At 35.6% G+C, this 25,060-nt stretch overlaps 1 protein-coding gene across 2 annotated transcripts; it reads left to right on the plus strand.

The window, feature by feature from the left end:
- Window positions 1-1,079: 1,079 nt before the first annotated feature.
- On the plus strand, window positions 1,080-23,898 carry LOC122069477 (methylcrotonoyl-CoA carboxylase subunit alpha, mitochondrial). Of its 2 annotated transcripts, XM_042633498.1 has the most exons (21): window positions 1,086-1,483; window positions 2,582-2,703; window positions 2,917-3,064; window positions 4,178-4,315; window positions 4,552-4,647; window positions 4,729-4,788; window positions 7,231-7,323; window positions 7,413-7,524; window positions 8,171-8,275; window positions 8,707-8,843; window positions 9,435-9,669; window positions 9,754-9,920; window positions 10,107-10,223; window positions 10,690-10,935; window positions 11,037-11,132; window positions 17,869-18,181; window positions 21,625-21,746; window positions 21,965-22,173; window positions 22,264-22,438; window positions 22,540-22,674; window positions 23,332-23,898. In XM_042633498.1, exons 1-21 carry the CDS (start codon window positions 1,142-1,144, stop codon window positions 23,536-23,538), a joined length of 3,375 nt encoding a protein of 1,124 aa, XP_042489432.1. In that variant the 5' UTR covers window positions 1,086-1,141; the 3' UTR covers window positions 23,539-23,898. The 2 variants fall into 2 exon arrangements, with proteins under 2 accessions (XP_042489430.1, XP_042489432.1); XM_042633496.1 differs by lacking the exons at window positions 17,869-18,181; window positions 21,625-21,746; window positions 21,965-22,173; ... (1 more) ...; window positions 22,540-22,674; window positions 23,332-23,898 and adding an exon at window positions 12,001-12,265 and having other exon boundaries at window positions 1,080-1,483.
- Window positions 23,899-25,060: the final 1,162 nt, after the last annotated feature.

A 25,060-nucleotide genomic window follows, 5' to 3' on the forward strand; every position in this document is an offset into this window, starting at 1 on the left:
AGATTCTTTTGGGAGAAGTACACTAGCATCCTCTCTCTGTTGCTCACATGAAATAACCTTGATGTCCTCCGTGTATGATATTATTCAGACGCACCTCATTGATGCGCTTTTCTATGTTGCTTCCTAAGAGAAACCTTTTCATGTTTTGTTTTCTTAGTGCCATTCCCCTGAGAGTATCAATTTCCAATCAAAACAATTGGGCTCAAAATAATAACCTAATAATAATAATAATAATAATAATAATAATAATAATAATAATAATAATAATAATCAGTATTGGTTTGATTTCGGTTTTGAATTTTTATGAAACCAATATAAATTGAAATACCCTTATTAGAATTAATAAACCTATAAAAACCGAAATAGGTTAGGTACATTGCTAGCTTTCCTAAGGCTAATAGATCAATCAATGAGGGACTAGAATAGAAGAATTAGGGGAATTCTTCCAAAGGGAGACAAAAGAATTAGTCGCATGAAAAAACAAACTGATAACAACCTGATAATGGGCTGATAAGAGTTGATTAAGGTAGCTCCATAAAAGAACAAACCAAATCGGAACAAAATTAAACCAATTGAACTTTGTCTTAATAGTTTGATTTTAATTTTACTTAATACTAGACTAAAACCAATTTAACTCGATTGAAACTGAACCAAAATGACATATGAACATTTCTAGTCCCTAGACTGATTTTCCTTTAGAAAAATTAATGTTGTATAAAATTAGTAAATTAAGATAGGATTCCTCTCCATAGCCCAAAACCATGTCCTACAATCACTCTATCATTTAAAAAAAAAAAAAAAAAAAATTCATGCAAAAATCAGCATGTTAGGTGATGGGCTTTTGGAATCCGGACCACTCATCCTCCACGTAAGCACCAGATCATCTATTTTATCCTAACCCAAAAGAAAATTAATTTAAAAATGATTGTAGGCTTATCTAAGTTTTCAGTAGTTAGATTCGCATCTATCTGAGCTTTGAATTACATAAATACCCCTCAATTGCCAATCCAACTATCGATAGCTCGATAGAATCTAACTAGTTTTGTTCTACTCCTTAGGTTTCTTCTTATTTAAAATCCCGTCTAAAACAATAATTCTCCTACTATTTACTTCTTCGTGTCACATTTGCAGAGCTTCGATAATGTCGTTAATGGCGTTAATAATTCGTCGGAAAATTCATCTACATGGGCTGGCACAAAACCACATCTTCATACACAGGAAAGCTTTATCGTCAATAACGGAAAAGAAAATCCAATGTATAGAGAAAATTCTAATTGCTAACAGAGGAGAGATCGCTTGCAGAATCATGAGAACTTCGAAGAGATTAGGTATACGAACTGTCGCAGTTTACAGCGATGCAGATAAAGATAGTCTTCACGTTAAATCTGCAGATGAAGCTGTTCGACTCGGGCCACCTCCTGCTCGATTGAGCTATTTGAATGCTTCGGCTATCATTGAAGCTGCGATTCGTACTGGTGCGCAGGTAAGATACTTGAAATTGCCCTAATTTGTACAATTTTCAGTTTAATTCTGTGTTTTTGGTTACATCAGTTTATGTCATTGGCATAAGATGGCTTAAAGAGAGGCTTCTGCTTGAAATTATTTTATGCATGAAGTTCAGTTATATAGCTAGTTATGTCCTTATTTTTCTATCTTAAAGTCTTAATTGAATCGATAGTTGGATTTCTACTTGTCAGTCAGTGACCAGTGATGTCATGAATAGTATTATTATTTATTTATTTAATTTTTTCCACAAGGCAGTCAACCTTATAATTCTTCTTTTGCCCTTCATATAGAAAGACAATATTAACACAGTTGTTGAGGTACAGAAGTAGTGCTTAAAAAAATGCTGCATCTGTATTCAAGTATCTGATTAATTATCATCTGCTGGATATTTAACAGTGATACTGATAACCTGTCTCAACATGACAGCAATTAGTAAACTGGATATTTGGTCACTGCCTCAGGACATAAAGAGTCTCTCTTGTTGAATAGAAGGGGTAGCAAATTATGGGAGCTGTGCTATGTTTTGGAGTCTTGGGATGAGAGTAGATTGAGAATTTTTTAAGGTGATATGAACCCCTCACATCGTCACTAAAGGATCGTAAAAATGGTACTTAACTGGGCTTTGAATGGGTATTTTGTCAGAAGCATTGGATTATTTCTGCTTATTGAGGGGGTGGGGGACGAGATCATTCTGTTCAATGTACATTGGATGTCTAGGTTGTGGGGCCTTTTTATACCACATCATTTCACTTTGAATTTTGAAGAAAAGGAATTGGATATGATCTGCTCTGTATCTGGTGTGTTACAAGCTTAGATATGTCATATATAACAAATTTTATATGGTTAAGCTACTGCTTGATAAATCTCTTAGTTTTAAATTGTTTAGTGATTTGTGGTGTTTTCCAACTCTGGGAATAAATTTCGACTTATTTTGTATTTAACTTGTGGCTATCTTTTCTACATCTACATCAGTATAGCATCAAGTTATTGTTGGTTGAATTCAATTTGATAGCATTGGTAAATATAACTGATGGCTTAGGATTAAGGGAGTTCAGTGTGGATATCTCGTATTTAGGCTATCCACCCAGGCTATGGCTTTATGTCAGAAAGTGCTGAGTTTGCTCAACTATGTGAAGCTGAGGGGCTTACATTTATTGGACCTTCCGCATCTGCAATAAGAGACATGGGTGATAAAAGGTAAAATTTAATATCTTCTTCCATAGTCACAGACATATTTGTACATAATGAGTTCATGAGTATCTATATATGTGTCAAATCTATGTATGCATGAATGCATTTATAGAGTAGAAAACACACATACATAAACACACAGAGATACAGGTTTAAACTATAATTCATTCAATGTATGAACAGAAATTTCTTATTCTTAAATATTTTTGTGCCTACCAGTGCATCGAAAAGGATAATGGGTGCAGCAGGGGTGCCAATTGTTCCTGGATATCATGGCAATCAGCAAGATATTGACATTATGAAGTTGGAAGCAGAAAAGATTGGATATCCTCTCTTGATAAAGCCAACCCACGGGGGTGGAGGAAAGGTTATACTTTTTTCACATTACTTCACCATTTTGAGTGTACTAATGACTCTTGTATTGTCCAACATTAGAAATGTAAAATTCATTTGGGAAGGCATTCTAGCGACTGATACTTTGTCTCTCTTGGTGCATCTCACTCCCTTATAATCATTGATATATTTTCCTAGATCACTTTTGGGCTCCAATCATTAGAAATATAATATAATAGGAAGTTTAAACATGAGAAGTGGACGGAGGCTAGCAGATCAGTCCCATGTTTTCTCCTCCCATGTGGAAACAAACTCCACAGAGAAAAATGAAGAATCAAGGTCAAACATGCATTTTCTCAAGTGACCTCAATTCTCAGAGAGCACTTCCAGATCATATAGTCATAAAGTTCTCTGATTTCTTCTGATATCTGTATTTAAGTCCAAGTCATCCCCCAATAAGTAGAATATTATCAATATAGATGCTGGATGGTTAAACATTGGATGCTAGTTGTTACAAGTCTGGGACTTTTGTCTTCATTGACGTAGCTTCTTCATCTGTTATGTTTAGAATTTTTTACCTTCCCCTTCCCCCTGCATATATATATAATATATATATATAGAGAGGATATATATATATATATATATAGAGGTTGGATCGACTAGGAAAGATGAATGAGACTATTGAACAAGTGGTTGATCCGGTCACTCCGACCGAAGCTCCAACTCCGGACCGCATTGAAAGGGGGAGTTCTTCACTTAAGCCAATATATGTGATAGACCCCAAATCACCCCCTAAATCTTCCATTTACATCAACCTTTCAGATATTGATGATGAAGAAGTGGATGGTTCACTTATATTCCATCCTACTTTGTACAAGGATGGTTGTGGTGGAAGTAGAGGAGGTGGAGTGAGTGGTGATGAACATGAGGAGTGAGCATGTCACAACAATCCTCTCTTTTTTTGGTCTCTACAGATTTAGGTGGGCCAAAATCTACATATTCACATTGCTTATAGAGAATTCTGAACATACCTCCTGAAAAGAAAAGTAAAAGTTTTTGTGTTCTTATATATACCTTAGTTGAATTGATTATGTTTCCAATAAATCCCTCACATAATTGTTTGTGTAAATCTGACTTCTATTTTCAGGGTATGAGGATTGTGCAAAGTCAAGATGAGTTTGTTGAATCCTTCTTGGGTGCACAACGTGAGGCTGCTGCTTCTTTTGGCGTTAGTACCATTTTACTGGAGAAATATATCACTCGACCAAGACATATAGAAGTCCAGGTAGTCTTTGTTATTGTTAACCACCTTCTATTCAATTAATCAATGAGACTTGGACTGTAACGCTTGGAAAACCATTTTTTAGATGCTTCCTCCACCTTCCTTGTGCTTTTTCATAGATGAAGTTTCTGGTTCAAACCTTTTGACAAACTTTCAAGGTTTGCAAATGATATGTATTTGTTTTAAGTGTTATAGATTGTAATATATCCGTTTCACTTTGACTCTGTTTCACGACACAGATTTTTGGAGATAAACATGGTAATGTTGTACATTTATATGAAAGAGATTGCAGTGTTCAGAGAAGACACCAGAAAATAATTGAAGAAGCACCAGCAGTAATTCACACTCCCGTATTGCTTATTTAGGATTTTGTTTTGAGATTTACTGCATCTGTAAGAGAATCTTCTTTGCTGCAGCCAGATATTGCTAATGAATTTCGCTCCCACTTGGGTGAAGCTGCCGTTTCTGCGGCTAAGGTGATATGCTTCTGATATTGATTCCTGAAATTTTGTAATATCTGTGGCCATTATTGTTTGAAATAAGCTATACTATGAAGAGGAGAACAATGAATTTCAGAGATTTTGTACACCTTTCACTATCGAGTGTTTATTGTATCAAATATTTTCAGGTCTTTTATAGAACTGGATGCACTGCACTTGAGCTTAAAAGTGTCTAAATTCCATGATAAAATGTTGTTTTTAAAGAAATAAATTAGAAAATTTCTGCTTCTTGGTCTTATTTGCAAATACTTTAACATCACAAGTTGTTCTAATACTAAATTTATGTTTATATCTAGATAATTTCCTAGCTCTAAGCGGGTCTCAATTGAGTAGGACACACTCAGCATAACATCAGGATAAATAAACATCCTAGGATACACATAGATTATGTATTTAAAGACCTATATATACACGGTATCTAAATAAAAAATTGTCTTTTTAGATTTATTTAAAGTATTTTTGAACTATAGCTCTATTTGTTTCTGAGTAAAACCTGTGTAAAAAGAAAAATTTCAAGTAAAGTCCTAACTCGTACTGATTATGTGCAAATTTCAGTTTACCAAGAATAAACGGAGCTTAAGGAATTTTAGCTGCAACAAACGAATAAAATCATTGAAGTGTAATAGAATTGACACTCTGTCACCAACAGTAAATTTAAGCCCTAAATTTGTGCCATTTCCCTTAAAGAGTAGTCTAAAACCTTTTGTCTTTTTTAATTTATCTTGTCCATGTCTATCAAACTAAATGTTGATGGTAGTAGTTTGGGTAACCCAAGAGAAACGAGGATTGGTGGAGCATTTGGAGATCATGACAGAAAACATTCTATCATAGTTTTCTGGTCCTTTTAGAGTTCTGACTTAAACACATTAGAGATTGAAGCTGCCATTCATGGCTGATCCATAACTTCAGCGCAGAAGTGGCCTGATGTAATAATGGAAGGTGACTCATCCTTACTGATTGGGTGGGTGAATTGATTCAAGGATTGCTTGTGGAGACTCACATTTGATTAGGAGCTAGATCAATGTATGGAAAAGGGGACATATTCCCTATTTGAAAACTGAGGTCTAACAACTCGCTAGCAGATTCCTTGGTGAGGGAAAGGGTGGGGAGAGTATAATTGGGTATTGGACCCATATCCTGTATCTTGATGTGAGCTTGGAGAAGTTGGGTTGTGATTTTGTCTCATGAGAAGGGCAGGCTGAAGTGTGGCATCATTCCCTCAGGGGGTTGTTATATTACTGTTCTTTTTTATTTTATGAATAGCTTGTTAGTTGATTAAAGGAAAAACTGTTGTCCATAAAACAGATTGTATACCCAAGCTATTACACCTAAATTTCCAGAAAACTAATTTTAGAGTTTTAAATCAAAGTATTAGGAGCTGTAGAGGAACCTTCAATCACTATTAGAAACAAAGATGGAAGATGTAATGAAAACCTGAAGACATTGAATTGAAGACCTCATGCTGAACCATTGCAACAATCTCCTTTCATGTCTCATACTTATGGAGACAGACTTCATCGGAATCTTCTTGAAACTATTTTCTAGAACGAGAGTAAGGTTTTCATTGTTCTTGTCTTTGAGAAGGGCTGTTCCTTATGTTTTGCTAATTTGTAAATAGTAAAATCATTTACTAAAAATAGAATTTTAGTATAATAACAAAATTATCATAAAAATAAAATTTAGGAGTATGCTAACATAGGCTGCCTAATGGGACTGCATCATCACATAGTCTCGTGAGGCTTTAACTAAATAGCTGAAAATGCCTAGGTGTCATACAAGTAATTGGTCGCTAAAGACTTATTCACTTGAATAAGGCTCTAGATATTGTCCAATTAGGTGATGTAACTGCTACCTTTGGACCTAACTAACTAAAGGGTTATACTGATGGTTCTTAAAAGGTTCCCTTTTCTCTTTTTCCCTGGTATTCCTCTGAGTTCGTTCCTTCTGTGTTTAAAAGTTGACTAGCAATAAAGTGTGGTCTGGGTCAGGCTTAATTACAGCTATAGAACCTTAGGTTCATGACATGTGTCCATTTTCTTTCATAACTTCATATTTCTGGTCATGCACTCTAGAACAAGGTTAAAAGTATCGGTATCGCGTATAATATCGATACCCACCGATACCAGTACGATATGGCCAATATGATATGACACGGACCTGTACTTTAAAGCTATCATATAGTAACCCTTTTAAATATACTGATATGATACATGATACATATCGTATCGATACACACCGATAGCGATACAATACGGACTGATATTTTAGACCCTGCTCTGGAATACCTGGTAAGTGGACTCTTGTATTTTATATTGACCACTGGTTTAAATTCTCAAAAATTCAGGAACCATTTTTTAGCATGTGATTATCATTGTTTACACTGATTTAACCTCTCTTTGATGTTGACTGGGCGAGAAGGCAGTTGATTACCACAATGCTGGCACTGTTGAGTTTATAGTAGATACAGACTCGGACAAATTTTATTTCATGGAGATGAATACCCGTCTTCAGGTGCATCACCTGTTCTCTTTTATCTTCTTCTCCTTGAAGTGTGCAATGTAATAATGAGTACTACTTGGGAGCATAAATAACTTTTGCAGGTAGAGCACCCTGTGACTGAGATGATTGTAGGCCAAGATCTTGTGGAGTGGCAGATCCGTGTTGCAAATGGAGAACCTCTTCCCTTGAGTCAGTCTCAGGTGCCCTTAAGAGGTAAACTATTTCCATGATTGAGTTTGTTATCAGTGTTTGTTTTTGTTTTTTTTTTTTTTCTTGCATATAAAATGTTAGCATCATTTTTTAAAGCATGAAGTGGCTCCCAGTATTACTGCCACTGGTGAACATTCTGAGATCATTTCTACCTGGTTTCTTCAATGAATCAACCCTCCATATTCCATCATATCATATTTATCAAACTTAAATGCGAATTCTGGCCATACTCAACATATCCTAGAGCTTGTCCAGAGAACATGCTGGGAACATGTTTTCGCCTGCTGATCCACTAAGCACTGAACCTTTGTCCTGCAGCAAGATATTTTTCATAAAAATGGTTTGATCTAATTCTATTGAACCTTGCCACTGATTCAAGTCTCTTAAGATGGAACATGTTATTATTCGTTTGAAATCTTTTGAGTAGCTGATGTCAGTGTCACAACTGTATGATACCTTTCTCTGTTTTCATATAGAAGAAAATTGGTTTGGTCATTCTATAATTTAGTGCTCCTTGAACATGCCATATAAATAATTGTCAATATATGGAGCTAGTGTATTATTTCTCTGTTGTTCATTTTGTTGTGTTTCATATGGTTTTCAGCTTCATATTGTATACTTGAGCTAGATTCTTCAATTTTGATAACAGGGCATGCCTTTGAAGCTCGGATATATGCTGAGAATGTTCCAAAAGGATTTCTCCCAGCAACAGGAATCCTCCATCATTACCGTCCTGCCCCTGTTTCGCCAACAGGTACACACACATTGCAGCGACAAAAGTTTGACTCAAGTACTAGCAAAATGAAATTTTAGTTTCCTAGATGATATTTGACTTAATATTGGAGTATATGAAGACGTTGTCTCCTCATAAGCCCATAGACATGCATACTGTGTGGTCTGGCACCACAAGTAATGGGTCTCAGTTATGGAATCTGATAGTCCAAGATCACCCTAATTAAATTGTTCTATCCTTATGGTCCATTGATATTTTTGCTGAATTTTTTTTTGGCATTAGAGGGGGGCCAGTGAGAGAAATCTATTGATCAGATGGTCAAGGTCATCCAGTTGTTAATTTGTCATTCTGTCATGGATTGCTTTATGCCTCTATTTTCAGTTCTAGGGATTCCTCTTTGGCATTACCTCTCTGTTTGCTTTAGTTATTTTTGGATCCATACAATTGTGCAGTTCGAGTTGAGACCGGAGTTGAACAGGGAGATGTTGTCAGCATGCATTATGATCCAATGATTGCTAAACTTGTGGTATGGGGAGAAAGTCGGAATGCTGCATTGGTTAAGATGAAAGATTGCTTGTCAAAATTTCAGGTACTATTAGTGCTCAATTTCCCTCAGCTGTACACTGCAAAATAAAATTTAAGGTGTCCATCATGTATGGTTTAAGTACTTTCAACTGCATTGCTGGAAATGTGAGCTGGTGGATTTCCTGGTACCCATAATAAACTTTTGATGGGTCACTCCTAGGATATTGCTTAGGTCAGGATTGAACCTAATTGGATCACAGTAATTGTATGATCTTCGGGAAAACGCAGACAGATATTTCATCATTTGGAGCATCAGCATAAAACATGGTGGATGGCCTTGGGAAACTTGGTCAGGATTTTCTGACCAGTTTCATTTCTGGCAAGAGGTTTATCTGGAAAATTCCTTTGACATATGTCTAAGTGTATCACTATTTTCATGCATATCTAATGTCTAATAGACTGTTTGCTCATTCGTCTTTATTAGGAAGATATGGTTCTCATATCTTATAAGTTTCAACAATTATCTAGACATTGGACTTGTTTTTATTCAAAAGGCATTCGATATCTTCAGGGTTGTATGTTTTCTCATTGAGTTGTTTTTATTTTATTCTAAGAATATTTTGATACAAATATTATTCTTCCCAAATTTTTTCAGGTCGCAGGCTTGCCAACCAATATCAATTTCCTCCAAAAGCTTGCTAACCATTGGGCATTTGAAAAAGGTTTAGTTGAAACCCATTTTATAGAGCATTTTAAAAGTGACCTTTTCATTGATCCAAATGGTGCAATGGTACAAAAGGAAGCATATAATACTGCTAGATTTGGTGCTGCCTTGGTTGCTGCTTGTGTTTGCAAAAAGGAGCACACTGCTTCAAAGGGAAGCCTTCCAGGTAAAGTTGGGGGCTCAAGACTTCCATCATGATACTTGTTCACTGTTCAAGGAAGTTCTAATCTTTCTAACCTTTCTTATGTAGAGGGCAACAATTTACTCTCATTATGGTATGGTCATCCACCTTTTAGGGTCCATCACCCTGCAAGGCATACAATGGAACTTGAGTTAGACAATGAATATGATACCAGTGGGTCAAAGCTTTTGAATCTTTCTATCACTTATTCGCCAGAAGGGAATTATTTTATCGAGGTACCTCCTTGTAATGTGGATAATAGATTGTTCTAGTGGCTGGTTGCTATACTTTAAATTTGTAATGTCCTCCAGTTTCCATTGGTTTTCTGTGGTACATTTATTTATTAACTTTTCTCCATAGCCTCCCTTGTTTAATCTGAAGTTATTCTGTGCCAACTTAGTATATTGTGCATGTGGCTACAGACAGATGATAGCAATTTCCGTGGTTTAGAAATCAAGGTCTTGCAACTAGGACATCATGATTTCAGAGTAGAAGCCGACAGGTTAAGCATGGACGTTTGTTTAGCTGTTTATGCCAAGGTGAATTCCTTTCTTTTGACAAAAGATTTCTGTGGTTCTGTCTGCATATTTTTTGGTATGTAGAACCTTGTTGGAGTTCACATTCTCTCTCTTCTTCAGTCCCGATAATTCCAACCTATTATGCTTCCTTCTCTGTGTACTAATAATGCAATGTCTTGTTACTGACTTACTGGTAGTCGTTAAATGTGTGCATGTGTTTGAATTTGATTTGGGGGGGGAGGTCACCAAGTTTTCTCTCCTCTTGAGCATTGAGTGAAAGAAAATTTCTATATTGAGTCATGATACTTTTGAGCATCCATTTCTGTGTCCAGACATATTTAGATGGCTCTTCATGCCGATACATATCAACAAGGGAAAACACCAAAATACCATAAATAGGGGAGTCTTTGTAACATATTGATGCTCTCTCTCTCTCTGAACACAAACATGCTTGCATTGATATGGATTTTCTGGTTTGTGCTGGCAGGGACGCACTAACCACATTCATATATGGCATGGTAAGCATCATCATTATTTCAGACAGAGAATAGGCATTGGGCTGTCTAATAATGACGAATCCGAGCATAAGCCAAGTTTTGAGATAGCATCCCACCACCCTAAAGGGACTGTGGTGGCACCTATGGCTGGTTTGGTGGTTAAGGTTTTGGTTAACGATGGTGTGAAGGTGGAGGAAGGACAGCCTATCTTAGTATTGGAAGCAATGAAGATGGAGGTCTGTACTATGCGAGGGTCATCTCCACAAATTTTAATTTGAAAATGAATGTGAAACAAATCTGAAACTTTCCTGATGGTGTTTCCTGTTTTTTGTTTCAGCATGTTGTCAAGGCACCACGTGCTGGAAATGTCCATGGACTTCAGGTCACTATTGGTCAGCAGGTCTTTGATGGTGGTGTTCTATTCAGTATTAAGGTAACTCTTATGTTTCACTGGAGACAGAAAATTTTGGGCACCCTTTTCAAAGCACAAGGTCGTAGATTCTTGACCCTACTTCATAACTACACAGTTATATTAGTTCTTTTAGCTTCAAGCCTTAAGGCACAATAATTGAATGCATCTCTTTGAAAATGAAATAATGGAAATTACAAAAAGAAAGTGAATTAGCCCCTGGTGAAGTGATACCCAACGATTTTCTTTTAATGCTATAGTTTCTCTTTTCCCCTTGAAATACAATGATGGGCATCTGGAGTTGTGAAACAATTACCTCTAAAAACTCAATTCAAATGAGCCTTATCCCAACTAAATGGGGTCGGCTACATTGATCCTTTTTCTCCAATCAGCTCTATTCAAAGTCGTACTTATTACTAGTCCTAAGCTATGCATGTCTTTCCTCACAACTTCTGCTGGAGTCATTTTAGGCCTTCTCCTGGAATTGTAAAATTTTTAACCTTGCCAGATACAAATATAGATTAAGCATTGAGAAGATAAAATTGCCTTCCTCCTTTGAAATAGAATTTCACTATCTGCGAAATATGGTTGTTTTGGTCAAACTATGGTTCTTGTTTATGTTTTGTGAAATCTGGATGCCACAATCACATTTCTGGTGTGCTTGAAAATTTCCAGGTTTGAAATATTTTTGTGGAAGCTGTTCTTTATATTTTTGCAACATGTGTGCTTTTATTGAGAACATGTGATAGCCTGGGCTTTACTCCATTTTTATGATCAAGTTTAAATGTCACCTTACTCTTGCATGATTTATGATGTGCTAACCTGCAAAGAACTGCCCATAAATATAGATGTATGTTTATATGCATGCTGAAGTTATTCATACCTCTTTCAGGATGAATAGCATCCGGTACTGAGCTCTTCCACCGAGACAAACCTTTATTTGACAAACTCGTTTCATGCTTCAATGGTTTTGGGAGTTGACTGAGCTTGGCTGCCTTACTGTGGTATGAAAATGATTACACTGAGCATGTTAAATAATTTTTCCCCCCTTTCTTACCCATATGGAATAAAGGCTTGGGGATAAGTCCTCACTATTGTAATGGAAGGAACCTTGTATATTATTTCTGGTTCTACAATAAGACTCTGGGTTATGCACATATGTACATGTCATTGCCTTGTCTCCTTTTATTTTACAAGTCGTTGCCTTACCTCATATGCATGAATTTCTATTCATTGATATAAAGTATCATGACCCACGACTAAGTCGGCATTTTACTCGGGTTTCCTGCATGGTAGACAGTTTTATACTGCTTCCTTCCCTGCTCCATCTGTTCAGTCAATAATTGCACAACCTGGAGGGAAAAAAAATATAAGTATCAGGGAATAAAAAAACTCATTTGATTTGACTTTGGATCCTGTTCAAGTAATCACCTTGGTTAAGAATGTCCTAGTTGATGATTTCGGTAATTTGATTTTAGTGACTCCGCAGGAAGGGGATCTCTTACATTAAGTTATAGATTTGTTGATCACACTGACTGCATTCCCCCCCCCCCCCCCCCCCCCCCCCCCCCCCCAAATACACTGGAAGAAACCTCACTGATTCCCATTTTTTCTTCCTTAACGCCTACGCATACCAATGCAATTATGCAAGTGGATCACAAGATGCCAAGGATGTCAACGATAATGATGAAATGGTGACAAAAATTGTCGTGATCAATGTTGCATTGCTTATTCATTTTTGGCAACTTGTGTTCAAATCATGCATTATCCCCTTTCTTGCATTGCAAACTAACTTCTCATGTTTATTATTTTATTTACCAGTTTGATAAAAGACTTGAATTTTTTTTTTTGGTAGAATGATAGACTTGAATGGCACCTTGCTTATGCCAACATTTCACCAGAATGACCTAAACTATATATTTTACCAAAAAAAAAAAAGATCCTTTGTAGGGGTTCCATCTGATCAAACATAAGAAGGATTTTGGCAGATTTTATGAGAAAGGACAGTGAAATAGTTTTCCAACTTCATTTTGAATTGTTTATCAGCAGTTTTCCCTTGGCAAATTCTAAGTAGGCCACCCTCCTTGTGGAATGTGCTGGTCTACCTTTTCTTTTTGGAAAGGAGGCAGCATAAGTGAATGCCTGAGTTATTCGTCAATTACTCTGTTTGTTTACAACTGCCTGCCATGTAAAAGGAAAATTCTCATGTAAAATCTGTCTAAAATATGAGGTTTAACTTTAGAAATTTTACTTGTAGTTTTTACCTGGGAATTGAGGAGTTTGATAGCATATGGCTAATGAACTATTTACCATTGGTTGTGAAATCTAAAGATTGTATCTTTAAGGAGGAAAACTCACATACATTATTGTCAATTGTCCTTGGAAAATCAGAGATCTGAAACAATTTAGTTGTTGGGAAATTGCAAGATGAAGATATTAGTCAAGAAATTCTTCTATGTATTAATGTGATCTGTAAGCCCTGCTTGCCATGTTAACTACTACTTGACCAAAATTATGTGTGCTAAGAATTGACATCAATTATTCACTAGCTGAATTGAAGAGGTAAAGGGAGGAGGAAATAGTAGATATTGACAATGGAAAGTGAGCAATATTTTCGTTCACCCATGGTGAAAAGAGAATCTCTTCAACCACGAGATCAAGATCTGACCTATTGATTCAATCATTCAATCTCAGAAGGGTATTCCGGACATTCACTTGGGGTGGAGGAGTTAATGATGAGACTCATGCTCTAGGTGTAGGATCATAGCATCAAAATCACTACGGGTGAAGAGATTCAAGTAGCAACAATTTTTTGCCTTATTTTTATACCTAGGGTTTTACAAGCTTGTCATTGGAGCCCCTATTCGGCCATAAGCTACATCCAGTCTACGTGCATCAGTAACCTTGTAGAATTAGGAGGGAGTGTTAAAAAATTTGTTTAACATAGACTAGAGGTGACCCCAAAAATCTATAATGAAACTCATGTAAGTTAGGATAAGGCTGACTTGAGCCTAGTTTATATGAGATTAGATCGTGACATCACAATCACTATGAGATTAGCATTTTTATTATATTTTAATCTAATAAAGTTGGTAATCTTTCTCATTCTTTTCTTTATCTTATTACTTACGATATTATTAAAATTTTAATTCTCCTCGTAATCAAGCATGGTTACAAAGAGTTTGTATCCACCTTTTTGTGCCCTCATGATCTTGAAGGTTTCAAACCATGGCCGATACGAAGTTGAGATTGGATCGGATCGGATCGGATCAGCTGAATCCAGTAACTCGACTTAGAATCAACCATGGCCGATCCGGAATTGGTTTCTTAGGGTTTTCCTAGATTTAGTGCATGGTATCGGCCCTCTTGGAAACAGATAATTTATTAACATGGATCGCCGGAAATTGGCCTCCCTTGGTTTACCCAAATGGGGTTTTGAACAGTTTCACTTCTGGTCCGTACCGTTCCACCGATACAATATGGATTCCGTGCGTTACGGCCGGTACCATGAACCATGTTCGCATGTGCTTGAGTGATAATGGCCTTCAACCGTTGGATTGAAATTTGAGGGCGTTCTCAGACGGTTAATAGAAAGGTCGCACATAAGGCCTTTCTCATTATATAGGTCTTTGTTGACTTCATTCATTTTCGGTGTTCTGGTGGTGTACGGATTATACGGACCTACGGAAATAAAGGACTCTCGGAATCCCCGCCATAGTTGACTCCGAAAGATCAACTGACAACGTTGATGTTTTTCTATTTTTGGACTTTTCTCAATCAACGGCCCTGATTTCAACGGTTTCTCCTTGCAATTCGTTCTCCTTTGGATTTTTCCCTTTTGTCCGTTACAGCTCATCGGTCTTTTAAACGGTCGGTCGCTGCAGATTTACCAAGAACTCCTTATCCTTATTAGATTCCTGAATAGCGCATTTGTGAAATGTCCAAAATATCTTTCAGTTAATCGTCATTTATTACTCAATTAATTTTCTCTTTTATTTTGGTAATAATTTTTTTTTTGTTAAATTTATTTTGATAATAATCAATTTCCTTCTTTCTTAAGTTTTTTTTGATAAGAAATAATTTCTTTCCTTGTTTTTTTTTGTTAGAATAATTAATTTCCTTCCATGAAACAAGAAATTACTGTCGGTCGCTGCAGATTTACCAAGAACTCCTTATCCTTATTAGATTCCTGAATAGTGCATTTGTGAAATGTCCAAAACATCTTTCAGTCAATCGTCATTTATTACTCAATTAATTTCCTCTTTTATTTTGGTAATCATTTTTTTTTTGTTAAATTTATTTTGATAATAATCAATTTCCTTCTTTCTTAAGTTTTTTTTGATAAGAAATAATTTCTTTCCTTGTTTTTTTTGGTTAGAAGAATTAATTTCCTTCCATGAAACAAGAAATTACTCTGGCTTAAACTCTCTCTCATATGAAATGACTTTGCTATCCTCCCATGTACGAAACAATCCTGTTAAACATCATTGGTGCAACAAATTGTGTAAGTTCTCTCGACCTAAATCAATATGACATAATAAATTCAGCTTTTTGACTTGTAAATGGATAGATGAATTTATGTTTTAATTCAAATGTTTTTTAAAGAAATTTCATAAATCAATAAATTTGAGAGATATTTAATCAGGACATTATATTTTAATAATTTAATAATGAAATCATGTTTTTCATGAAACAACCTCTCCGCAAAACGAGTGTCTTAAGTTATGACCCTCTCTAAACAAAACATAAAATAACATCTCCGCAAAAGTAGTCTTATGTTATGACCCTCCCCAAACTATGCAGTGGCGAGTCTCATGCATTGAATATACCCTTTTAATGGCATCATATTATTTCATGTTTCATAATATAGAAGATTGTTTACTTTCGTTTGATAATTTAAAAGATATTTGTATGTCCACATTTTGATTCTAAATAGTAAAAATATTTCAAAGTATCTAAAGCTTCTTTGTGCTTCATGAGATTATTTAATAAAACGATGATTATTTACAAATAACTCTAGGATCAATTTAGTTTTTTTTTTTTTTTTTTATGAAAACCATGAAAATTTGAGAAAAGGAGTAGCTCAAGAACCCTAGGATAATTTTAAATGTTGGGTGTTGATATTTTCTCCATCTTACATGTTAGCTTTAGAAGACGAATATCAATAAAAGAGTAAGGTTGGTTCAAGCCATAAAACAAATTTACAAAAAAAAAAAAAATTCAAAAAACAATCTATCCGCAAAGCATGGGTAAGAGAGACTACGCACATTATGACCCTCTCTAAACCCTAGTGACAAGAGCCTTGTGCACTAACTGAATATATCTTTCTCTTTTTTTCTTTTTATTTTATTATTATTATTATTTTTTTTTGTGTGTGTGTGTGTCAAAAATGCATTTTTTTTTTTTTACATGTTGGTTTTAATTCTAAAATCTTTATGTATTAGGGATTTTGGATAGTGTATAAAATTTCAGAAGGGTAATTTAGTCTATTTAAGGTATTCCATGATATATACCAATTAAATAAATAAGAGGCAGGGAAGAGAAGCGTTTCAGTTATATGTGTCGTGTCCTTAGTCGTTTGGGGTTTGGAGCATTGAATCGTAGATTAGGTTTTACCCGCGCTCTTCTCTCTCTCTACTTTTTATGGACAATCTGTTCTCCGGTACCACCTCCATCTTCCTCCACTTTTTCTTATAATTCTTATTCTTTTAATGCTTTATTTTTGTTTCTTTCTTTGATCTTTTTTTCCTTTTTGATTTCTTTAAGCATCTTCCACAATTGATTGAGCGGCTGATGTCTACAATGATGTCATTTCATTGCTTCCGGAACTTCTTCGTCTTCAATCTCGCTACAATTACGTTTTGGTTTACTTTATTGGTCAACCCCTCTCTCTTCCCAAATATATAATTTGTCTGTTTTTTACTTTCCTTTTTCTCTTGATTTTTCTGGGGGCTTGGGTGTCTCTGGTATTGGGTTTTTTGGAGACTTTCGTCTGGTTTCACTTGCGGTAGGATTTGAATTTGGGTGTTCATAGTTTCAATTTTCAGTTTTATTTCCTTTTTTGCCCCTTGGATTATTACTGTTTAACGGTAGGAATTCGGTATTTTCAAGGATTTTGATTTTGATTTTTCCTTATTTTGGTAAAAAACATTGGAAGTTGGTGGAGATTTGAATTCAAGGTTTGGGGCTAATAAAGGTCAAGATCTTGTTTTTTTAAGGTGTGGTTGGTACTTGTTTTCTTATTTATCATTGTTTACAATTATAAATTTTGGGTCTTAGGTCAATATTGGGGAGTAGTAATCACGATCAATATGTTCTGAGACAGATTGAATCGAATTATTCTTCATCTCTTTTTTCTTCTGTTGCTTTGATCGTTCTATTCGTTTTATTTAGTGGTTTGTGATTGCTAGGTCAATATTTGAGGGAATTGGGAGTCGGAAGGGATTTTGATATTGGGGTTCAATGCGTTATTGATTTTCAATCGGTGGGCGCTTGACCCAGTTTGAGTTTTTGTTGTAAGGTTTTACTTAAGAATTTTAGGGAAAAGGGTTTTCATTGATTTGGGTGTTACTGGATTTCATCATTTTGGTTGCAATTGATTGAGGTTCCTCCTCTTTCCACCCCCCCCCTCCCCTCTTCTCCCCTCTTCTCTTTCTCTTGAAGGTTGTTTTCTGGTAATTGTGCTTTCTTCTTGTGCCTTTTTTTTGGAGGGTGGGGATTTCTTTTATTTTAGATAGAAACTCTAACTATGGATTTGAAGACTAGTGAGGAAGATGGAAGGGTTGAGACAGCTGAGAAGGTCAATGTTCAGGAGAGAGGCTTGGGTTCGCAGACAGCTGTTGGAAGTGTTAGTAACAAAGATATATATTTCAGAGCGGATAAGATAGCTTTGAAGAACTTGGATTTGCAGCTGGAGAAGCACCTTAGCAGGGTTTGGTCAAAGGAGCAGCTGGCACCGAAGCCAAAGGAAGAGTGGGAAATTGATTTATCTAAATTGGATATAAGATATCTTGTAGCTCATGGGACTTATGGTACTGTCTACCGGGGTGTTTATGATGGCCAGGATGTTGCTGGTAACTATGACTTTTTCCCTTCTATCTAAATTCAATGTGTTTCAATTGAATTATTCAAAGGATGAAGAATTTGATTTCCGCTAATAGAATTTGTATGCTCCTCTTTTTTCTTTCTTATCATCATTTTTGTTGGATGTCTTACCATGCGAATCTGTACTGGAAGTGTGTTTCTGCTGCTACATATTAATTTTGCATTGCGGTTAGCATTTAGTTTCTAGGGGTAAGGAATTCCATATCAATCTGTAGTCTGTTAACTGCTTCCTTGGGAACTTGGTGTATGAAATTCTATTAGGCTGAAATCTGCATTGGGATGTCTATGTGATGAAATTAATTTGCTTGCTTGAATATCTGAGATCTTATGGGTTTTATGTGATAATGTTCTGAGGTAGTGGTGAAGAAATTGTTTATATGTGACTTTTATTCAGCTTCTAGTTATATGTTAAGTAAGCATGTCGTGCTTCCTCCTTTACCCAGCCCTTTGTATTATGCCATGAAATTGTCAGATTTAACCTTCTGTTAAACAATTTTCATCATAGAAGGTGGCTCTGTTGAGACACTATTAGCTGTTTATGGGTCATGATTTGATATTCATGGTCCGGAGGTGTTGCATTGCTTTGTTTCTTTTCTTTATCTTTTATCCTTTTCTCTCTTCTTCCAGTTATCTTTTTCTTTGGTGGATCCATGTAGTCATCAAACCCATTGAGTTGGGAAAAGGCTGAGTTGTTGTTGTCGACATCAACTAGATATGCATGGAGTCCAAAAAGCTTAGTAGTTTCAGCATTAGTTTCTTCATTGTGTGTTTAAAGAGCATAGAAGACTGGAAAATAAAATGTCGTTGAGAAATGTTGAGTCATATGAAATGCGAACTTTGTCAAGGGCAAATGGCATGAAAATGAAATAATTCATATTGCATGCCTTTAATTTCTGACTTTGGTTCAGAATCCTAAGAAATCATTGGGAACTCTCTCTCTCCCCCTCTAGGAAAGAAAGTTCATTAAAAAGAACTCCTATTTGGACTGTGGAAGGTAGAAGTCCTGCTAGTTTAAGATGACTATTAATTATTTGATATAACGTTAAGATAAAATTTCAGGTTAGATTCCCTATCATAACTAATTCCTACGTTTATTAAAGTTTAGCCCCACAATTTTTGGTGGGGGTCTAAATTACATTTAGTCACGGGAATTAGAGAGGTAAATATTAGATGTAACTCTTGTTATGCTTTATTATCCCCACACTGATCTGATTTTTCTAGGTTATTAAATATAGAGTAAAGAAAAAGGATAGAAAATAGCTGAGAAAAGGAAAAGTAATGATGGGTGAAGCAAATGATAAAGGTAATGTCATACTGCTGTTACAAGAGTTTAGTTTTGACGACTAAATTTTTGGCATCATTGGGGACAAGTTATTTGAGGAACACTGTATCTCTTACATCTTTGATGATATGGAGTAATCTTTTTGGGCCTTCTTCACATGATCACAGGAACTAGAATTGCTGAAGTCGGGCCCTGGAAGGGTTTGGAGGGCGAAGACGGCTGAGAAAGAAAATAGCTTTTCAATATGTGGAAATACACTTTGACAAGAATGGAACCTTTAGCAACCTTAAGCTTTTTAATAACTTTGGGTTCAGCCTCATTAGGGTGACAACCTCCGATTTGGCCTAAAAGGCAAAATTTGTACAACCACTAAAGGAAAATATTAGAAATCCAAAGAGTTGAAAATTCCATTAACATTTTGAGGTTTTGTTGATCTTAAAAGTCTTATCAATTGAACATTTTGGTGACAATTTGGTTTGTTAGTTGGTCCAACATGTCATAATGGGTTGCTTGGGTCAACCAAGTTTTAAAACACCGCTCGTACTCCTTAAGGGCATGTAATGGGGTATTCCATTCATGTAAGGATTAGGGTTAGAAAACCTTATGTAAATCCAGAATTGTAGGAAGTAGGAACCAAAACCAGTAACTGAGATTTATTTAAACAGAGAAAAAACAAGTCTGATATGGTCAGAAATCTAGTCAAGTAGGTTAACAGGGAAGGAGAATAAACCTTTAAGGTTTGGACAAGATTCAACGATCAAAATTGAGTATAGTAGGAGATTACCAAATTAGTAACTTGTTGAAACTGGAATTCAGAATTAGTAACTACAGGGAAACAACTAAGGAACAAAGTAAGATCAGAGTATAGGTATGGAAACTAGAAGAAAATAAGAAGAAGATAGAAGGAAGGAAGGATATGCTAGGACTCTCATAGTCTCACCTAACTGTGGAGAAGGAATCACACCAACTCCAACCTTGGCATCCCACTAAGGTTTCCCTACTGCATCCCACAGTGGAGCAGTTCTGAATCCCTCATAATCATGCTCTGTCTCTCACAGAAGTCAAACAAGCTCAAGGCTAAATTGTTTCTCAAATCATTCAAGTGGGTAATAATTCCCTCCTCTTTATTTATAGCGTCATGGAAATGAACAAAATAGGAAACCCCTTTGTGTGGTAGGTAGAAACTCTTAATAACTTAAGTCTTCTTCAAAATAGAAACTATCTTAGAATTTTTCTACCAAAAAAAAAACTATTCTAGAAGTTTAACTAAGTAAAAACTAGGGACTGGAATGTAGGACACCTGTCCAGCCTTCTAGAATTACTACTAAAATAAAGAAACAACTTTTTTGGTTTTTGGTAAAATAAAGAATACGACTTACTAAAATAGAGGCTAACACTAATCCCGCATAGGCCTTAAAAACTTAATATTTGGGCTTTAAAGAATTGGTCCAGTATAATAATAACCCCAAAAATAGTAACCTCACGTTCCATATAACCCATTAGGCACCCAAAATTAAGCCTTGGTCTATTCTTGGTCCAACCTAACCCAACCGATAGCCTTGTTTGCTGTTGCTCTTCTTGTTCTTTGAACTGCATCACATAGGATTGACCATTATGCCATTTTCTGGTTCCACAGTAAAATTTCAGAGGTGATCATTGTGTAAAAACAAAGTTCAATTTTAATGAATGAAATTTCAGATAGTTTGGTGGTACTTTTATATTCCCCATAGGCTTTCTTTATGTTTCTTGTGTGGGCTGACTAAAATATTCAGCAATGAATGCAGAAGCAAAGTACTCCCCCTGTCTCATAATGACCATTTCCTATTACTTTATCCTTTGATTAATGAAAATTTTGGGATAACCAGAAAAAGGGAGTATATATAAATCCCAATGCATTAGGTTAGGTAATGAAAAATGTGTGTAAATCATTGTTTCTATCATGGTTCTAAAAATAAATAATTTTTACCATTCCACTTTCCTTGGATTGGGACGCATACATCATGAATTCAATGTGCAATTCATGTTGACGAGATGGATCCTTATTTTTCCTTCACTAGCCAGCTTAAAGTGCAATATCTTGATTGATTACTCACTGCTTCATATTGATTGGCGTTATGTTCAATATTATAGTGAAGATATTGGATTGGGGATCGGATCTTATTGCCACAACAAATGAAATTGCTAGTCTTCGAGCAACGTTTCTACAAGAGGTTGCTGTGTGGCATAAACTTGACCATCTGAATGTTACAAAGGTGATGTCACCTTATACAATCAATTTGTAAAAATGCTTTGGTAAAATCTTGTTGTTGTATGTTATTCTTTCTACAAATTAGCATTCTATTATTTACTATTCTAGAAGAACTCAATATTTTTAAGGCACTCAAAAGAGTCCAGCAAGTAGTTACTTTTGTGCATTTTATGGTTAAAAATCTTAGTGCACTAATCATAATTTACGTAGTTTTTGTTACAGTTTGTTGGAGCTTCAATGGGAACTTCAAATCTTAAGATTCCTTCGCAGAATGCTTCAAGTGACTCTCATAATTCTCTTCCTTCTAGAGCTTGTTGTGTCGTTGTGGAGTATCTTCCAGGAGGGACACTAAAGCAATTTTTAATAAGAAATAGGCGAAAGAAACTTGCTCTTAAAATCGTAATTCAAATTGCTTTAGACCTCTCTAGAGGGTTAGTGCCAGTTTCCTTTCACATGAGTTCAAAAGTTTATAAAATGGGTTTATGAAGAATGGTTATTAATGTCTTTTGTTTGATTTGCAGTTTGAGCTACCTACATTCCAAGAAGATTGTACATAGGGATGTTAAGACCGAAAATATGTTGCTAGATTCTGATAGAACGCTAAAAATCGCAGATTTTGGTGTTGCTCGTGTTGAAGCTCAAAATCCAAGAGACATGACTACTGAAACCGGAACCCTTGGGTATATGGCCCCAGAGGTACGCACAACTTGTAACATGAAATTTGTTGTCCATTATATAGGAAAATTTGTAATTATTTTATTTTTATTTGAAGAATTCTTACACATGGTTCTCTATAGGTACTCGATGGTAAACCTTATAATAGAAGATGTGATGTGTATAGCTTTGGTATATGCTTGTGGGAGATTTATTGCTGTGACATGCCATATGCCGATCTTAGTTTTTCTGAAGTCTCATCTGCCGTGGTTCAACAGGTATTATATCTTTATCTTTAAATTCATAAGCATCACCCACAAGGAATATATATATATATATATATATATATAAATTGATTCAGAGATTTGAAAATTAGGACTATGGGAGGAGTGCATGGTAGTGGATGGAGTATTGTAGGCGTGCATAGACATACATGGTACTGGGGATGATGTCAGGTCATTCGTCCACTTGTCCCAGGGCTCAAAAATGGTGGATTTGTTTAGGAAGCCCTTAAAATTGGTCTCTGGAGTTTCCCTGGTTAATAATGTTATGATAGTTGATTTGGATTTTAGGAGTCAAAAAAAAAAATTAGGTCGTTACTTTTATTGTTGATGCTAAATAGAGATTAGAGAAGCCTATGCTGGTCCTGGCTGTCCTAGATTTCATCTTTGTTCACAAATATATACAAAAAGGATTTTTTTCCCCCAGTCACAATTTACCTATTAGATACAATAATTCATCTATTATTTTCTCTTTGTACCACATCCAAAGAGTGCCTTGGTTTGTTCTACCTCACTATGCTTCTCTTCCCACTTTCTTGAAATGCCTATTGAAGTTTGTAACAGTAGTGGATGTTATTGTTTTCATGGTCTATTTGCACTACAAAGTTGATATACACTTGAGTACTAAACTTTTTATTTAATGTATTTTGGTAGAATTTACGGCCAGAAATCCCTAGATGTTGCCCAAGCTCATTGGCCAATATCATGCGAAGATGTTGGGATGCAAATGCAGAAAAACGCCCTGAAATGAATGAAGTGGTGAGACTGCTAGAAGCAATTGATACAAGCAAGGGAGGAGGCATGATACCTGAAGACCAGAATCGTGGTTGTTTCTGCTTTAGCACTGCCCGTGGTCCTTAATTCTCTTCTCTTTTTTCTCATATGTTGGTAGGTGAAGCAATAGGGCAATTGATCAATTCTCCTGATGGTTTGCATTGTCGTGAAATAGCTTTTCACAATCTCAAATTGGTAGCTTGCCAATTAGGCTCTCATCATCTTACCCAAAAAAAACAAAAATTTAGGCTCTCATTGTATATATACAATAAGATTCTGTTGATCATCAACATATGATCATTAAACAATGCCAAAAGGAAGCTGATTCTGTTTTGGAACACTCTTTGGATGGAAAGTGGTGAATCTGAGCATCGTTTGGATGCAAAGTAAAATGAAAGGGAAATGAAGTGAAATAAATTTAAAAAGAGAAGGAAAATTTTATAATCATAATTGTATAATCTACTTAAACTCTCTTCATATGCAAGTTTCATTTTCTTTCTCATGTTTACAAAATAAGGTAAATTTTTTTAAAACCATTTTTAGAATGTTTTGGAGATTACTACACAATCATGCTAGGCAGTGATTACAAAAATTTCCATTATAGTATTCATTTGATTTCACATCTCTTCCTTTTATTTTCTTTATGACGAGTTGGAGCCTAAATGCAAAGACTAAATTAGGTGATCAACGTAGTAAATTGAGCTGTAGGAAATCTGAACCCACCCATGTGTGGACTGTGGAGTTTTAAAAAATTGGGATCGGTTTCAACTGATATTGATCTGGATTGTGGAGTGTGGAGTCATTGTTTAGAAAGGTTTTAAAAATTTGGGATCGGTTAGTTCGCTATTAATTTTCCAACTATCTCAAGCTTGCACCATGAATATGTTACTATAGCATAGGCTCTCAGGTCTAGAGATTCTGTTTCACTATCAATGGAGAATAGGATCACGGTCATTCGTTCACACACCTCTCTCAAACTAATTATAGAGAAAAAAAAAACCTTACTATGAATATATAGTGAAATTTTATACAAGTAATTTATTAAAATACCAACCCTAAAAAAAATTCTTGCACTTTTTGAGTCCTAAAACTCCCATGTGAAGTGCCAGGTCGTCATGGAGAAAGACTGAGGAATGTGTCATCAATCATGTGGCAAATTAGGGATACATATCTATAGAGGTTCTCTAGATGTGCTCGTCTTGAAAAACTTCTGCGCCTCATATTTAAACTACTGAGAAAGATAATGCATTTCATGAAGTATGAGGTGCAAGTCGATTAAAAAAAATGGATTGAAATGCTTGAGCTTGGTTAAACTGAAATTGGTCTTTATTTTGGTTTTAAATTTTTTTGGTTAAGTCCCAAAATTTCATGAAAACCATGCAAGTTAAATGGCATTTACGGTAATCAGAATGGAGTAGAGTTCATGAAAATTAGGCCATGAAATTGATAGTTAGACTAAGGGTGGGCCTCGACGTTATTCTATTGAGACCTAGTGGCCGTGGATTCAAATCAGAATATAACGTTTTGAAAAAGCGGTGGCAAAATCATGTATATTTTGTCCCTCTTCAGATTAGATGAGGTTGTGTACATTATAACCCTCCCATAACCC

Source organism: Macadamia integrifolia, unplaced genomic scaffold, assembly GCF_013358625.1.
Source record: "Macadamia integrifolia cultivar HAES 741 unplaced genomic scaffold, SCU_Mint_v3 scaffold624, whole genome shotgun sequence".
In the NCBI taxonomy this organism is placed as follows: Eukaryota; Viridiplantae; Streptophyta; class Magnoliopsida; order Proteales; family Proteaceae; genus Macadamia; species Macadamia integrifolia.